General features: G+C 44.3%; 1 protein-coding gene across 4 annotated transcripts in view; it reads left to right on the top strand.

The window, feature by feature from the left end:
- PHKB (phosphorylase kinase, beta) overlaps positions 1–17,636 on the top strand; it is a 194,525-nt gene that overhangs the window by 16,476 nt on the left and 160,413 nt on the right. For all 4 annotated transcript variants that reach the window (XM_015409423.1, XM_015409421.1, XM_015409420.1 and 1 more), the window contains 2 exons: positions 4,776–4,865; positions 7,933–8,071. In XM_015409423.1, the coding sequence (XP_015264909.1) occupies positions 4,776–4,865; positions 7,933–8,071 (229 nt within the window). The remainder of the gene's footprint in view (positions 1–4,775; positions 4,866–7,932; positions 8,072–17,636) is intronic.

Here is a 17,636-nt window from a genome sequence, read left to right as displayed (position 1 = left end):
TAGCACAAGTGGAAATTTTTACGCTGGATCCAACCCAATATATACTTCAGCTTCCTTCTCTGTGGTAATAAAATGGGTATGTGCAGGGTGGGAAAAACGGGAAGAAATAGGGGAAGAATGAGTTATAACACCTGATAGAGATTCTTTATCTATGTGGGAAAATACTGGGACGTCAAAGCCACTCCTCTAGCGGGCGATATATGGGTGCTGAGGAGAGTTGGCATCCGAGAGCCGTGTAAACCCTCAGGTGCGGTAAAGCTGAAGGGAAGCCAGTGGCCTGCCATTTTCTTCCTTTCAACCTGTGCTTATTAATGGAAGGAAAAGCAGTGAGGGTTATCATAGGGTTGGATTCAGTGGATCCCTTCTACCAAGTCTTCTTTTGATGGAGAAAGAGTTTCTCCAACAGAGCGAGTGATTCTCTATTGAAAGAAGTCTTCCTCCCCCAGCTTGCTGCTTACCCAGTGCTTGGCCCGTGACACTGCTAAACTGAACGTTGGGGTTAGGCAGGAAAGACACCCTCCAGATGCTCTTAAAAGCAGACGGATCGTCTCCACCAACACATATCATTCGAAACATTCTGCAGCATCCTGTTTTTGGTCCCTACTTGTCTCTGTGGATTTGAAACATCCTGGATCATACCTGGAAAGAAATCGGAAACCTCTTCACAGCTCCACGTAGCTCTTTGCGGGTGACAATCACACCTGTGTGTTGGCCTTGTGAATCATGGCTTCCCGTGCAGTTAGTGTGTAATGGTGTGGCAGTTTCACAGTTTTCTACGTGGAAGCACTTTCTGTGTGGTAATCTGTCATGCATGAAGCCACCCACACATAAGAACTTGGTCAAGGGCTGAGCCCTAGCAAAATGCATTTTCATAAATTCATACAAACAAGTGACTTCCATTTATTGCTTTTTCATCCACTAGTCCCCCCGTTATAAGAGAACATGAAAATGGAAAGTGATGCTTCAAGTTAAAAGGATGCAATTTTCTTTGTAAGTGGAAAGAAACAGCACGGAGTCATCAAATTAGATGTATCAAAGACTCGAGAGTCATAGGGCTGATTTCCATTATGTCTCATTGATGTAGAATTATTTTTGCCTAATTTTGAACTGACTCGAGTACAACCTTGAATAGTTAAGTGCGTCTTGACTTTGGTTCCCAGTGCCATTGCATGCATATGTAATAACCTTATTATTTATTATCATCGTTTATTCAACTTGGGTTATATGGATAATTGAACAATATATTCTGAGCAGATGGCTATTCTAGTAGCAGTTGCCCCACTGCCCCTACCCCAAATGACTTGTTCAGTTTTGCAGAGCTATTTCCTGTGGTATCTTTGCCAAGAGGATGTTGTTATCTATGACTTCAGTGTGGCGGACCTTTCCCTATCAGTATTCAGGACTGTGCTTCACGCATGTTTACTGCATCAACTGGCATTAAGATTCATTTTAATTAGAATCAATCACTGCTGTGTTCATATTAAATATACTACCGTGTTTATCAGTATGCAAAGAACCGGCCAGTTTTCCTAAGTGTTGTGCAAATGATAGCAGAAACCCATTTTGTAGCTTCTGTCTCCGTTGTCACCCCAATCAGCATGTTAAATAAACACCGCGCTGGATGCCACCTGTTTTCTTGACCTCCGGCACTGCAATTTTTATGGAAGCTCACTAGCTAGCAAAAGTGGAGATGGATTTTTTCTTTTATGTGAACTCAGTTCCATTTTGTGTGATCATTTTTTGTTAAGAGTATTGATGTGGGGTACATGAGCAGAACACAGTTTTGCTAGAAGATTACATTAACCAAGAACTAGGCTCAAATTGACCTAGATAACAGAGGGAGGAAAAAACGATAAAACTTTGTTTTACATCTTCTGTGAACTCCAGACTCCATTTTCCCCCTTCAACCTTAATGGTGTCAATTGTCCTGTAACATTTCCCTCCCTATAATTTTTGGTAAATTGCAGTGTATACTCTTGATTGTTTGAGGGTCATTTTTACTCCCAACTGTACTGAAAGGCTAACTAAAATCCTCTTATTGGGTGAAATTAACAAAATCATGTTTCTTATTTGTTCCCTCTGATGTCTTTGCTTTTATTCTATACTGGCAAAAGGATGTATGTAATAAAGGATTAATATTTTTTTCTTGACAGCTTGGTGGTAGACACAGTACAGCACCAAGGGGTTTTTTAGGACATACGTTGGGTTAGTAAAGTACATAGTAGATTAGTAAAGTACAGGTTTTGTTCCGGCAAGGGTTAACTTAAAATTACTACAGCTAGGTTAATTGCATAGCTCTTTAAAGAATAAATGTGTTTTAAATCAAATTCTAGAGGGCAGGCCATGTTAGTTTTGTTCCAGCAGCAAATTGCAGAGCGTCTTGTTGTAGTTTAAAGATCAACAGATTTATAAGCATTTGTGGACCAGAGCCCACTTCATTGGATTTATGAAGTGTTATTATCTGTCTTTCTATCTCTTGATAATGCACTGTAGGTTTGGAGGAGAATGTGCCTCATAATGCACCAGTCTTTCTTGTTGCCTTGTATTCCATAGTGTTTTGATTCCACTGTTGACACTTCCCCCCGTTTTTACTCACATATATGTCTACCAACTGAGGTAGCGCTTCATGCAACCGCTGAAGCGGATGCTAGCCAAAAAAAGTGTATGCAGCGATAACTCTTGTCAGTCTGTAAGGTGCCACAGGAACTGTGTAAAGTGCGCTCAATGTTTCTTTATTTCATCTGAGAGAAATTTTCTCCATTACTTGTGCAATGAAATAGGTGAAGCTGTTATTGAACTCCATGTGAATCGGGTAGCTTTTCTATTGAAGTGCAATTTTCCACACATCATCTACTTATAGATTCTTGGTCAGAAGAAGACGTTTGTCGAAACGGCATCACATTCCGGAGACCACCGTCCCGCTGTCGTCATTATCTTCTATCTCATGTAACTGGATTTACAATTTGAATGTATTAGTATCACTTTTGTAGTTTTCATATTTGCAACATTATTGCTATCGTTAAAGAAACATTGAGCGCACTTTACACAGTTCTTGTGGCTCTATCTTTTCATGTCTACGGACTGTGACCATATTTGTCTTTGTACAGTCTGTCAGGTGCAACATGACTCCTGGCAATTCGCGGCATTCAACTTTTTCTATTCAGAGAACCCTTTCCATGCTGAGTTGTTTTCTGAGGGGACCCTTGTGTGTTGTAAAGGATTCCAGAACATGTCATAGTATGCGCAGTCTATTTGCACAGAAAGCTAGCCATTCCTGAGAACATTCTGATTGTCCCACAAGACTTTAGAACAAACCAAATGTTCTCTTAGTGCTGTTCATCAAAGGTGAAGATTCAAGGTAGTAGGCAATCGGGGAACTTATTTATTCTTATTGAGTGATATTCTGATTGAGAGCTATCTGCTAAACTTCCAAGGAACACTAGGCCTCCTCAGTATATCACTGGTATAGATTATAGCTTCATGCTCAAAGGCATCCCATATTTAAAGCTTACGTTTGCCTTTTTCTGGATCCATTTTCGTCCTCCCCCCGTTACATGCATCACATTGTTAATATTTTACTCTAAAATTGTCCATTGATAAAATTAGCACGAAGTACCAAGACTAATTGGAGAGGCTTTAGTTTTTATAGCTCATATACAAGAACTATGAATATATTATTCAAAGAACAGATTAATTTTTTATATGCAGCTAGCCAGGACTGATTCTTAATTAACTAGCCAGGGCTGATTTTTAATTAACTAGCCAAGACTGATTCTTAATTAGTTCTCAGGTTTTAATGAGCAAGTTTGGCAACATAAAGACAGGAGGGAGAGGGGAGAAGGAAGCATAAATATTTTTACTCTTCATGATGGTATAAAACCTTAAAATCAGCTTGAATGGCTACTGTTTTGGGTAATCCCTGAAGGTCAGTGTCTCAACGCTCACCCCCCCCCAAAAAAAACACCCTGGCATTGTTGCACATACGTCACTGAGAACCAAGTAATAGGTTTTCAACAAGTGGAAGAAACAACAGTAATAGCTTAATAAGGAGGTTATGAAGAAGAAGACAGAAGAGATTGGATTTATACCCTGCTCTTCACTACCCAAAGGAGTCTCAGAGCAATTTACAAACTCCTTTCCCTTCCCCTCCCCTCCCCACAAGTGACACCCTGTGAGGTAGGTAGGGCTGAGAGGGCTCTTTCCAGAACTGTCCTTGAGAGAACAGCTCTGAGAGAACTATGGCTTGCCCAAGGTCATCCAGCAGGTGCAAGTGGAGGCGTGGGGAATCAAACCCGGTTCTCCCAGATTAGAGTCTGCGCACATAACCACTATACCAAGCTGGTTGTAGGGTTCCCAACCTCCAGGAAGATCTTAGAGATCTCTCAGAATTGAAACTGACCTCCAGGCTATAGAGATCAGTTCGCTTAGAGAAAATGGCTGTTTTGGAGGGTAGCATTATACTCTACTGCGGTCCCTCCCCTCCCCAACCCTGTTATCCCGAGGCTCCACCCCCAAATATCTGGTAGTTTCCCAAACTGGAGTTGGCGACCTTAACGTTACGTTTATTTATTTTTTAAAAAAAATTCTGTGACTACGTTACATTATAAGACTCTGTAAAATGTCAGTGTCCTATTTATCCAAACAATTGATTTCCTCTGCCAAAATATGATTGCAGAAGTAACACAGTGTCTTGACAATATCTGTTTGACAACTGTAGCTGGGATTTCATGTTGTTGCTGTAATTGTGATTAAGACTAAGTAACCTCTTCCTCTAGGCTCCGTGTACGAACCTGTGAAAAGCATCAACCTTCCGAGGCCAGATGGAGAGAGCGTGTGGGATAAGTTGGATCATTACTACAGAATCGGTAAGCGACATAGAACATTTTTGGCGAGAGTATGCATAGTTTTGACAGAACAAAGTTCGAGTGTGATTAAAAGTGTATTTTCTTGTGATGTAATAGAACTGGGGTCATGAATAATTCAACAGTTAATTACCTGCTCATGATCATTAAGTTTCGTAGCTTTTAAAAATATATATTTTATTAATTAGCAAAAATAGAATAGAGCAGGCATGGCGATATGTAATTACCACATAGAAAAAGCTCCATAAAACTGGTAATTCATTTTTAATAGAATTCATAAATGGCTGCCATACTTTCATAAAAGCTTCACTGTAGGTGAAGAAGAATAAGAATTAGTTTTTATACCCCACTTTTCTCTACCCTAAGGAGTCTCAAAGCGGCTTACGATCGCCTTTCCCTTCCTCTCCTCATAAAAGGCACCTTGTGAGGTAGATGGGGCTGGAGAGCTCTGAGAGAACTGGGACTGGCCTAAGGTCACCCAGCTAGCTTCAGGTGGGGAATCAAACCCCGTTGTCCAGATCAGAGTCTGCTGTTCTTAACCACACTGGCTCTCTTATGTCTGCTTACTTTGTTAGTTTTAAACATTTTGGCCATTCTCCAATTATCTTGTTGTTGTTATCAAGCTTCTCTCTATTGGAGGATTGACCAAACACCAGTTCTTTGAGATTAAAATCTTAAACCACTTAATAAAGATAATGCTGTCTTTTTTAATATAAATTTTTATTGGTTTTAAAAATTTAACAACAACAAAACATAAAACGCAATTCAATATCGAAGTCATTTGAAGATATAACTCACATCATTAACAACCACAAAACATCAATACAACAATGCAACAAGTGGATAATCATGAAGAAACAACAACTCAAGGTGATTAATAAAATACGAAATCTTTATACTTATCTGGAAGTGTAAATATTGAATTTGGAGTGTTAGTAACATAGTCGAAAAAGGAGAACCATCGTTCTAAAAACTTAAGATAATGCTGTCTTGAATATTTTTTAGAAATACAGAAAATATTTTTCAAAAACAAGATATCAATAAGTGGTGTATGTAGTTTTAGTTTTATGATTTTTTTTTGCAAATAGTTTACAGGGTTATAATCAATAAATATTTCAAATTAAAAGGCAGTATATATTCTTGCTACTCTATTAGTCCTTTTTTCCAGCAGTAGCTCAATAATAGGATGTATTTTGAGGCCTGAAATAATTTATCTCCAGATCCTGATACACGTATAGCGCGCGAAGAGCAAGAAGCTACCCTGTGTTCCCAAGGCTAAATTTTTCAGTGGCAGAATGGAACTTCCCTGCCCTCCCCCTTCTGCTTCAGCTTCCTGATGTCCCCAAAAGGTGCTTTTGGGTAGGGTTTCCAAGTACTTACTGCGATCCAGCGGGGGACACATGCTCCCCGGCCGGAACATTCCTCCCTGTAACGCACCATGCTGTCGCCAGGAAGTGACGCTGGGCAACGCTCTGACAATGGGGCTGAAAACTTGATGGTACCATCGAGTTTCCAGCCCCATTGCCAGAGCGTCACCTGGCGTCACTTCCTGGCGACGGCATGGTGCGGCGCGTCTATTGTCGGTGCGGGAATGCTCCTGGAAAGACGTATGTGTCCCCTGCCGAATCATGGTAAGTACTTGGTAAGTCTGCTTTTGGGGGATGTGTGCAGAAGAAAGGGAGATCAGTGAAAACTGCCAATTTAGTCTGGATCCAACCCCGTATGAATACAGTATCTTCCGGTAGGGCTTGACCATTGCTGTTACTGAGAAGCATCCCAGGCTGGATCCATAGGTGTCCTTCTGCTTATGGAAGGTGCTCCTTTAATAACCTGTGCCAGAGTGTAGTGTGAGTAAAGTGAAACCCAGTCCAAGAAATTTTCCTCCTTTTCAAAAACACTTCCTAACCATTTCCCCCCAAATTATCTTTTTAAATATGCCACAAAATAAAATAATGATCATTTTTAAAATATATTTTTGTAAGCCGCCCTGAGCCAGCCTTGGCTGGGAGGGCGCGGTATAAATTCAATAAATAAATAAATGAATAAATAAATCCCTAGGTGTCCCAAAAGAGTTACTGGAGGGACTGAGTCCAATTTTATATTGTGTTTATACTCTTGGTATTTTGTTATATATGCTTATGTACTTTTAGGAATCTATACCTTTCCCAGAAACCACTGAAGAGGACTGTTTAGTTGAAACATGTTTGGTCTACATGATTTACTTTTTTTTTATCTAAGTTTTCTTATTTTGGTCTGTGTGATATTTTATGCCTTTTAGAATATTTATTAAAGCAGAATTGTTTTACTGGAGTGACGTTTGTTCTTGCAATAGATTTTGTCTGTTTTTCAACCTTCTTTGGATTTATCATTTAGTCAATGAGTTATCCATAAAATGGTTAAGCAAGTGAAGCCATCTAAAGTGGGAGTGCTGGATTTATCCATACAAAATCTGTAAAGCTGCACCTCAATTAGAAATACTAATGAATGTAAACTGGCAGAGGGTGGCACAATTATTTTGTTCCTGTTCCTGTGGACCTGATGTGTGCTCAAATGAGCCTTGCCCATTTGGTAGGATGATGTTTATTGCAGTGATCTCCATGTAATAAAATTGACTGAATGGAATACCTTACCTAAAGCATGCTCAAACACGTAGCAAAGTTATAGCCTCTATGCACCCACGGTTCCAAAGAAACTGAGAATTGTAGTTTTATGCAAGCACTCAGACTTCTTTGATACAATTTCCTTGGTTTCTCACACAACTACTGTCCCTGTGAGGTCTCTTGAGGGCAAGCTGTAACAGTTAGAAGTACTGTTTAGAGTGTAGACACAGCATAAGAAAAACGTGGTCAAGGAGGCACTGCTGGAGACAGGGATCCTAAAGCAAAAAGTCAGGGAGAAGAGACAACTGAGAAACAGGGTTGAATCGTAAAAGACATCTGTTTCTCATGGTGTATTTATTTTCCTGCTTTGCCATTTGTCATTTCTCTCTTTTTTTAAAAAAAAAATTCCTTGAAAAACATTCCTTTTAAGCTTTGAAGAATGTAAGGATTTGGGTTGTTTCTCTTGACAGTCAAATCAACAGTGTTGCTGTACCAAAGTCCAACCACCGGTCTTTTCCCCACCAAGACATTTGGCGACAATCAAAGGGCAAAAGTACACGACAGCCTGTATTGCGCTGCATGTGCCTGGGCTTTGGCACTTGCATATAGGTAAGTTGGATCATTTGTTGTTTGTGCGGCCCCGTTACAAGAAATGCACTGCCACCAGTCCACAGGGAGGCTGGCTAGCCTGCCATTAGACTAGAAATGCCAACCTCCAGGTGGGACCTGGGGATGCCCTGGAACTACAGCGAAAACATATGTCATAAAATGCCCTGACCTGGATAGCCCAGCCAAGCCCGATCTCATCAGATCTCAGAAGCCAAGCAGGGCCGACCCCGGCAAGTGCTTGGAAGGGTGACCTCCAAGGAATACCAGAGCTGGGGCGCAGAGGCAGGTTACCAAGCCACCTCTCTGAAACATCCTAGCCCCACTAGGGGTTGCCAGAAGTCACCATGACTTCCAGGCTCACAAGCACATACACACACACACACAAAATACTCACAAAAATAATTTAAAAAGATAAAAAACATATATCGAGCGGTGAGCGGCGACCCGGCAGGAAGAATATGGCGGCGGGCCGGCAACGGGCAGAAGGAGCAACTCGAGTAGCGATTTGTCCGGATGTCGCGGAGGCGTGGTGAGCAGCAGGGTCGGAGCCTGCGGGACAGAGACCCATGACTGCAGCGTCGCGCAGCCGCGCGCCGTAGGACCGCTCCAGGAAGTTGGTGGAGGAAAGGAAAAAGATCTCCGCCGAAGACAGCGCTGCCTGGAGCAAGTACCCGCCATGGAACAAGAAAATCTTGGCTGCTGGGGTGCCTGGTAAGGCATTAACCCCCCCTCTACACTGTGGCCCTAGGTAGGTGTTAAATCATGTTCATTGTAAACCGCTCCGAGCCTTCGGGATGGAACGGTATAGAAATCGAATATGTAATGTATAATAAAATCACATTTTAAAATCATTAAAATCAACCCAAAAGATCAAGATGGGTAGCCATGTTTGTCTGTAGCTGCAGAAAAGAGCAAGAGTCCAGTAACACCTTAAAGACTAACAAAATTTGTGACGGGGGGGTAAGAGCTTTCATGAGTGACTGCTCAGTTCTTCAGCAATGCATCCTGAAAACAACATCAAAGCTAAAATGCAGCAAAAGACATATAATAACAATTAAAATGTTGAGCAGGAACGAGGGATCACTAAGGGAATGCCAAACAAAACAAAACAAAAAGTCTTCACTAAATTGGTTTGGGTTTCTTCCCCCATCAAGTGACATCCGCCTTATGGTGACCCTGGCAGAGTTTTCAAGGCAAAAGGTGTTCAGAGGTGATTGGCCATTGCCTGCCTCCCCGTCGAGACCTTGGTATTCCTTGGACCTCTCCTGTGCAAATACTGGCCAGGCTGACCCTGTTTCACTTCCGAGATCTGACGAGATCTCGACTGAGGGGTGACATGATTGAGGTTTATAAGATTATGCATGGGAAAGAGCAGGTAGAGAAAGAGGTACTTTTCTCCCTTTCTCACAATACAAGAACTCGTGGGCACTCCATGAAATTGCTGAGCGGTCGGGTTAGAACAGATAAAAGGAAGTACTTCTTCACCCAAAGAGTGATTAACACTTGGAATTCACTGCCACAGGAAGTGATGGCTGCTACAAGCATGGACGGCTTCAAAAGGGAATTAGATAAGCATATGGAGCAGAGGTCCATCAGTGGCTATTAGCCACAAGGTATAGATAGAGGCTCTGGGGCAAGTGATGCTCTGTCTTCTTGGTGCTTGGGGGGGGGTCAACAGTGGGAGGGCTTCTAATATCCTGGCCCCACTGGTGGACCTCCTGATGGCACTGGTATTTCTGGCCACTGTGTGACACAGAGTGTTGGACTGGATGGGCCTTTGGCCTGATCCAACACTGGCATCTCTTATGTTCTTATGTTCTTATGAGATCGGGCTAGCCTGGGCTCTAGGATAGCTTTAATTGTAGCTCAACTTTTATTGCTTCAAATGTTACGAACGGGAGATAGGGACTCCAAAAGAACATTGTCTGCAACTTGCTCTCGCTTAAGCTCCTCCCCTACAGCTATTGGATACCTGGCCTGAGCAGGCCCTGCAAGGTGCTCTGGGGTCTTTCTGGAATTACTGCTGCTGTCCAGCCCTCCTCTTATATCGTCTTCCATAAGGGGTTCCATCTAAAGGCAACCCATCGTTGTTTGCTGTGCAGAAATGAATTTCCTCCTTCCCGCCCCCTCTTCCTCCAAACGTACAGCTCATTGGTGGCTTCCCATGTCGGGTGGCCCAGGGAGCCCCACTGACTGGGAAAGCAGTTGATTTTGCAACATTGGGTTGGATCCAGTGCAAAATTTCCACTCGTGAACAAGTGGGAACACAAGAAAAAGACTAGGGGAGCCCCTTTTTAATATAAATAAATTTCACGAACCCCCCCCCCCCGGTGTGTTTTCATAATTGCTGTTTTATCCATATTGTTTTATTGTGTCTGTGTTTTAATAATCATTTTATATTGTAAGGCGCCTTGAGTTCCACAAGGGAGAAAGGCAGCCAATAAGTGTTTTAAATAACCAAATAAAACAGTAGTCGTTGTACTATTAGTATCCGTCGATTGAGAAAAACACGGTCAAAATAGTAAAAGGACACTGCCTAGTGCGTGCATGGATTCTGTGGACTCCCAGGGTTAGGAACCATTGGGCTTATTGTATTCCCAGTTGTGTTTCCAGTTACGCATCATCTCGTGCAAATATATGGTGGTGGTGGGGGGAGTGGTAGGTGTTGCACAAGATCTTATGCAAGCAGATCGGTGCTATGTCCATTCATGCTTCTGCCTGCCCATATCTGGATCCAGGCCCTTGTCTTCTTCATCCCACAGCTGGTGGGCCGGTGTGAGGGTTTCTCTTCCTCTTGCTTTCTTCCTCCTAGTCCTGGGGGGGGGAGGGTTTTTTTTAGGGATCCAGTAGAGTGGTGAGAGAGTCAGACTAGGATCTAGGAGTCTCTGCCCTGGAAGCTTGCTGGGTGACCTTGGGCCAGTCACATGCTTCTCAGTCTAGCCTACCTTGTCGTGAGGATAAAATGGAGAAGAGGAGAACCATGCCAGGTGCTTTAGGTCCCCAGTGGGGAGAAAAGTGGGGTATAAATGAAAAACAAATAAATAAAATATCTGTATAGGCTCTATTCACAGTTTCCCTGTTGACATTCTCCAGTTTGGTGTAGTGGTTAAGAGCGGTGGACTCTAATCTGGGAGAATTGGGGTTGATTCCCCAGAGAATTGGGGTTGATTCCCCAGTCCTCCACATGCAGCTGCTGGCATAACCTTGGGTCAGTCACAAGTTCTCTCAGAGCTGTTCTCGAAACAACAGTTCTCGAAAGAGCTCTCTCAGCCCCACTTACCTCACAGGCAGTGTTCCCTCTAAGCTGAGTTAGTGTGAGCTAGCTCACAGTTTTTTAGCCTCTGGCTTACACATTTTTGTATTAGCTTAGGAAGGATGGCTCCAGAGCAAACTAATTTATGCAGTAGCCAAATCGCTCACTCACAGCTTTAATGCCAATAGCTCATGAAGTAGAATTTTTGCTCATGAGACCTCACAGATTAGAGGGAGCGTTGCTCACAGGGTGTCTGTTGTGGGGAGGGGAAGGTAAGCTGCTATGAGACTCTGAGTGAAGGGCAGGGTATAAATCCAATCTTTTCTTCCATCTGCCCCCCCCCCCAACATACTTCCTTCCACATGGTTCCTCACCTCTTAACCTCCTTCCTTCCATTTAATTATCCCATCAGTGAGGGGATAAATCAAAGTGGTTTAGTTGGCTACACATGGCTGAAAGTTTGCTGTGATTTGGCTCACTGGATAATATCAGTGGTTCCCTGAAATTCAGGGAACGCTAAACCGAAATAAATGAATAAAATTCACGCTGAGCAGAAAGATGAACGTATCCAACAGAAAATCAGAAATAAACGCGGAATAATTAATGTATGATACTTTAGTACATTGCATAATTAAATATGATGAAACTGTCTAAATTATAAATGATGAGCAATTGCAGCTATATAAGGATTCATTACAAGGGTGGTGTTTCCATAGTAACTGGTGAGTGCTTTCAAATCAGCAGCAATCTTGCAGTGTACCAGTGCTCAGTAGATACGTTTCACCTGTAAAACAAGAAGTGCTTTATTTCAGGGCCACCCCCCCGGGTGGGTATAGATTACCACATGGAAGCCCTGACTTGGATGGCCCAGGCCAGCCCGATCTTTTCAGATCTCAGATGCTAAGCAGGGTCAGGTCTGGTCAGTACTTCGATGGGAGACCACGCAGGAAGTCCAGGGTTGCTACACAGAGGCGAGCAATGACAAACCACCTGTTAGTCCTGCCTGGATAGCCCAGGCTAGCCCAATCACGTCAGATCCCGGAAGCTAAGCAGGGTCAGGTCTGGTTAGTACTTGGATGGGAGACCACCAAGGGAGTCCAGGTTCACGACACAGAGGCAGACATTGGCAGACCGCCTCTATTCATCTCTTGCCTTGAAAGCCGTACAGGATCGCCGTAAGTCAAGTGTGACTCAACGGCACCACCATGGAATTCAGAGTATTATAACAGAGTTGTGTAAGGGTATGGACGTGACTGTCCACATGTTTGGTGCACACTTGAGGTTGTGTCCCTAGTTCAGGGGCGGCCAAACTTGCTCAACGTAAGAGCCACATAGACTAAGTGTCAGATGTTTGAGAGCCGCAAGACGTGAACAAATATCACACACGTTTTTATTGGAAAATATGCAAATTTGCTTTTTTATTAACATTAAATGAGACTGCCGAAAAGAAAAAGGAAAGAGGTAAAACAGATATTGATACTGATATTTATTTGTACAATGATATTTATTTGTTTGCTACTGATATTTGTCTAAGAGAGAGGGGTGGGTGGAAAGAAAGAATGAAAGAGGTGGAAAGAAAGAGAGAGAGAGAAACAAAGAAAGCAAATAGATGAGGGAGGGGGAGGGAGGGAAGGAAAAGAGAGAGAAATTCAGCCAGGAGGAGGCAGGAGAAGAGGGAGGGTAAGTTGCTTCCTCCCCGCCTCTCCCCACCCCTGCCTGCCTGGGGCCAGGGAGGGTCTTCGCAGGGCTTCCTCGCACTCCCGCTGGCCTTGCAGGTCCACCGCCGGGCCCCTGATGTCAGGGTGTGTGGCATATGCTAATGAGTTGTGCTAATGAGTTCCCCTAGCTCTTTTTCTACGAAATGACCCCTGCACATGCGGCTCCCGAGTCGCAGTTTGGCCACCCCTGCCCTAGTTGGTCAGACTTGAAGCCTGCTTTGCATCTTGTCCCGTCATACTGGAACTGCTTCACCATGGTGTGTTCTCACTCTGCACCAGCGGTATAAGGCCTGAAGCAACCATATGGACAGAGCCTGTGACATAGTCATCCCACGGGAACATTGCTCAAGTTGCTAGCATCCCTGTGGGATGAGTCCCTACAAGGGGTTCATGAACCCATGTGGGATGAATCTTTGGTCATTCAAGTTGAGCGGCTTGGTAATTCAGACGTGGTCAATCAAGCTGTGACCTGGGGATTTGACAAGTAGCACCTTGGAGACCAACAAGAAAGGTTTTCGGGGTGTGAGCTTTCGAGAGTCAAAAGAGAATTATTGTTCTCTAAGGCCACAGTGGCTCAGAGGTTAAGACACTGAACTGCAGACCAGAAGGTTGGTAGTTCAGCAGTTCGAGACCCGAGTGCCGCGTGACGGAGTGAGCTCCCGTCTCTGGTCACAGCTCCTGCCAATCTAGCAGTTCAAAACAAGAAATTGCAAGTAGATAAATAGCACCGCTTCGGTGGGAAGGTAACAGCATTCCGTGCACATGACCACGGAGAAGTCTTCGGACAGCGCTGGCTCTTCGGCTTGGAAACGGAGATGAGCACCGCCCCCTAGAGTTGAATTCGACTGGCTTTCGAGCAAGGGAAACCTTACCTTTTTAAGGGGCTACTGGACTCAGATCGAGCTGTTCTACTGCAGATTGATTTGGCTACCCTCTGAAACTATACTGCACCGGGCTAGAGAGTTAGGTGGTTGGGGAGAGGGGCAAGTATGCTTGCTTGGGACACCGACCTTTGGTAGAGAGGATGGGGCGCCAGAGGGACGCTGTTCACAAACAGAAAAGTGGAGGGAAACTGCTCCTTGCTGAGCTCAGTGGCCAGAAAGAGTTTCCAACCGATTCCAAATCCTCTCTCAGTACCCAGCTGCAAAAAGGGTTGGATAGTGGGGGAGAACGTCTGCAAAATGCATGGCCCTGTCTCATCCGCATCCAGTCTTGGTGCCCTTCCGTCACCCAGTCTCTTTGTGGCAAGCGTGGAGGATGGGTGGCCCTGCTTTGCACCCAGGGGGTTGATTGAGTTACGAGAACCTTTTAATTCCCAAGAGGTTAACTAAGGTGAACTCCAAAAGCCAAATAGAATATGCTCTGGGTTGTGGAAGCGGTGAGTCAGCACACTATATGGAGACTGTGATTGCATGTTCTGATATCTGTGTCCGTGCATTCCCCGATTCAAATATTCCAATGTTTCGTTGTTCATACATGTCACTTAAATGTATTTTTTTTTATGTATCCCGGAGGGGAGTTTTTAAAACCTGGCCTCTCTGCAGTATTTTTTTTCCCTTCCCTGAGGCCTGAGCTTTTATGGATTTCCAGAGGAGATCACTGAGGGTTTGACCTTCTCTAGGTGCTGAGCGCCGATGGGCTTTTAGACAAAAGGACTGCTACTTTCCTTTTTGGAGCTCTGGGGTTTTAAATTCTGCCAATTTGGTGTTTCCTTGTGCCTCTTTTAACCCTTCGGGCGTTCAATTCCCCCCCCCCTAGGAATTTTCTGGATTCCTTTTTTGTTTCATAGGCAAGTCAGATAATTTTTATGTTGTCCTTCCCAGGCGGCTCGTTTTGGCCATGCTGTTTTTTTTTAACGAGGATTCCCCCAGTAATCGAACAATCACAGTACTACTTTCAAAGGTGATTCTGAAACACTTTGAACTTCCTAATCTTGCTTTACAAGAAATTGCCGATGTCAGGCTGGCACACGCCAGGGCTGGCTGGTGCACTGGGCAGGGCTCCTGGGCTGCCAGCCTTCTGGTGGGATCTGGAGATCTCCCAGAATTACAAGTGATCTGCAGACTACAGAGATCAGTTCTTCTGGAGAGAATGGCGGGTGGGTTCCGTGGCATTATGCCCTGCTAAAGGAGCCCCACCCTGACCTGGGTGGCTCTGGCTAGCCCAGTCTCATCGGGTCTTGGAAACTAAGCAGGGTCGGTCCTGGTTAGCACTTGGATGGGAGACCACCAAGGAAGTCGGGGGCTGTGACAGAGAGGCAGGCACTGGCAAACCGCCTCTGGATGTCTCTTGACTTGAGAGCCAGTTTGGTGTAGTGGTTAAGTGCGCGGACTCTAATCTGGGAGAACCGGGTTTGATTCCCCCCACTCCTCCATTTGCACCTGGCTGGATGACCTTGGGCAAGCCGTAGTTCTGATAAGAGCTGTTCTTGAAAAAGAGCCGTTTCTGTCAAGAGCTCTCTCAGCCCCGCCTACCTCCCAGGGTGTCTGTTGCGGGGAGGGGAAGGGAAAGGAGTTTGTAAGCCACTCTGAGACACCTTTGGGGAGTGAAGGGCGGGGTATAAATCCAATCTCTTCTTCTTCTTCTTTTACCTCACAGGGTGTTTGTTGTGGGGAGGGGAAGGGAAAGGAGTTTGTAAGCTGCTCTGAGACTCCTTTGGGGAGTGAAGGGCGGGGTATAAATCCAATCTCTTCTTCTTCTTTTACCTCACAGGGTGTCTGTTGTGGGGAGGGGAAGGAGTTTGTAAGCCGCTCTGAGACTCCTTTGGGGAGTGAAGGGCCATGGGATATAAATCCAATCTCTTCTTCTTCTTTTTCTTCTTCTTCAAAGCCCTTCTTCTTCAAGGCCCTTCTTCAAGACCATAAGTTGGCTGTGACTTGACAGCACATTCCACTCCCGAAGTCCCTTCCCTTCCCTCCCCAAACACTACCCTCCACAAGCTCCACCCCTCAAATCGTTCCCGGCCCAGAGCTACCAACTCTGCCCTACCCCCTCAAAAAAATAAAACTAGAAGACTGGCAGCACAAAGAGATGGGAAGGGAAAGGAGTTTGTAAGCCGCTCTGAGACTCCTTTGGGTTGTAAAGGGCGGGGTATAAATCCAATCTCTTCTTCTTCTTCTTCATTATTGACATGTTGCCAAGACTGTGGGGAGGAAGCGAATCTAGGAAGCTCCGGTATAAATCCCAGCACTGGATCCAGCACTGGATCCAGCACCCCGGGCTAAGGGAATTCTCAGCCATAAGGTGGGTGTCCCAGTTCGAATGATCTGTAGCCACTTCACTTGACCAGCAGCTTCAGTGGTAAGCCAGTGCTTGCCCCCACTACTGTTCAAGACCGATTATTGTTGCGAAATAGTGCCTGGGAGCATGCTAACATTATAAGCCGGGACTGTTGGGTTGTGACCACCAACCTCAATACAGAATTAACGCATTAGCGTGAAATAGAAATCATATGCAGCAGACTGTTGCTTAATAAATTTGTTTTTATTTTAGTGCAGAATACATTCATATTGTAACTGGCGAAGTATGCATTTTGGGAATATTTATGTATATTATCCTAATGGGTTTAATTATAATTGTACGATCGGGTTTCATTTTGAGGTATTTGAAATTTTGATTGCATATATTTTCAGTTCTCCTATAAATAGGTGAAGGGTTTTATCGTATTATTTCCCTCCAGAAACATAGAGTTCTTTAAACAGAAAAGATACCTCTAAGGGCATCTTTGCAGAGTGTACTCTAATGTAAAGGAGACTTTTTGGTTCTTTGAATGGAATATACAGTGTTGTCTGTTGTCGTTTAAGCTGATCCTTTGCATTCAGTGTTCAAAACCAGCTTGCATAGTTTGGGGAGTTATAGCTTCACATTCAGATTAAATATTCTGTGCTATTCTGGATGCCCTTTTTATGGACATAATTTCCTCTTCCAACACTCCCATCTTCTCATTTAAATGTCTTCGACCTTCATGCAGTGTGAAGGATGACTCCGTATTCAAAAGATATGCACGGGCCATTTTTGGAAATTAAAGTGTGGCTTTGTATCCAGGGCTAACCAGTCCGGTCTTGTCATTTCTTCAGACTGTGTGTTATTGCTCCCTTTCAAAGCATTGTAATTATTTGTTCAAATGCAGCTCGTGCACTTTTGCACAGTTTTCAGTCTGTCTGCCAGGGCCTAAAGTGAGGATAGGATGTCCTTCTCTGTGCTGCTGTTCCAGAGGTCTGAATCTTTTTGACAAAGTCAGCACTGCTTGACATTTCTGCTGCGGGTTTCAGATAGTGCCGTTCCTGCTTCTCAGGTCTGGAACCCCAAGCCAGATGGGAGGGACAGTGCTGGGATTCAAGGGAGTTGGAGCGTCTGCCTGCCTGCCTGCCTGCCTGCCTGCCTGCCTGCCTCCCTTAAGTCAGATGGGAGGGACGGTGCTGGGATTCAAGGGAGTTGGAGCGTCTCCCTCCCTCCCTCCCTCCCTCCCTCCCTCTACCATCTTCCAGTTTTCCTTCCTTCCCTCCCTCTACCATTTTCCAGTTTTCCTTCCTTCCTCCCTTTACCATTTTCAGGTTTTCCTTCCTTCCTTCCTTCCTTCCTTCCTTCCTTCCTT

The sequence above is a fragment of the Gekko japonicus genome, unplaced genomic scaffold, assembly GCF_001447785.1.
Source record: "Gekko japonicus isolate JY-2015 unplaced genomic scaffold, Gekko_japonicus_V1.1 scaffold794, whole genome shotgun sequence".
NCBI classification, from domain to species: domain Eukaryota; kingdom Metazoa; phylum Chordata; class Lepidosauria; order Squamata; family Gekkonidae; genus Gekko; species Gekko japonicus.
This window is presented reverse-complemented; position numbering and strand designations above follow the sequence as displayed.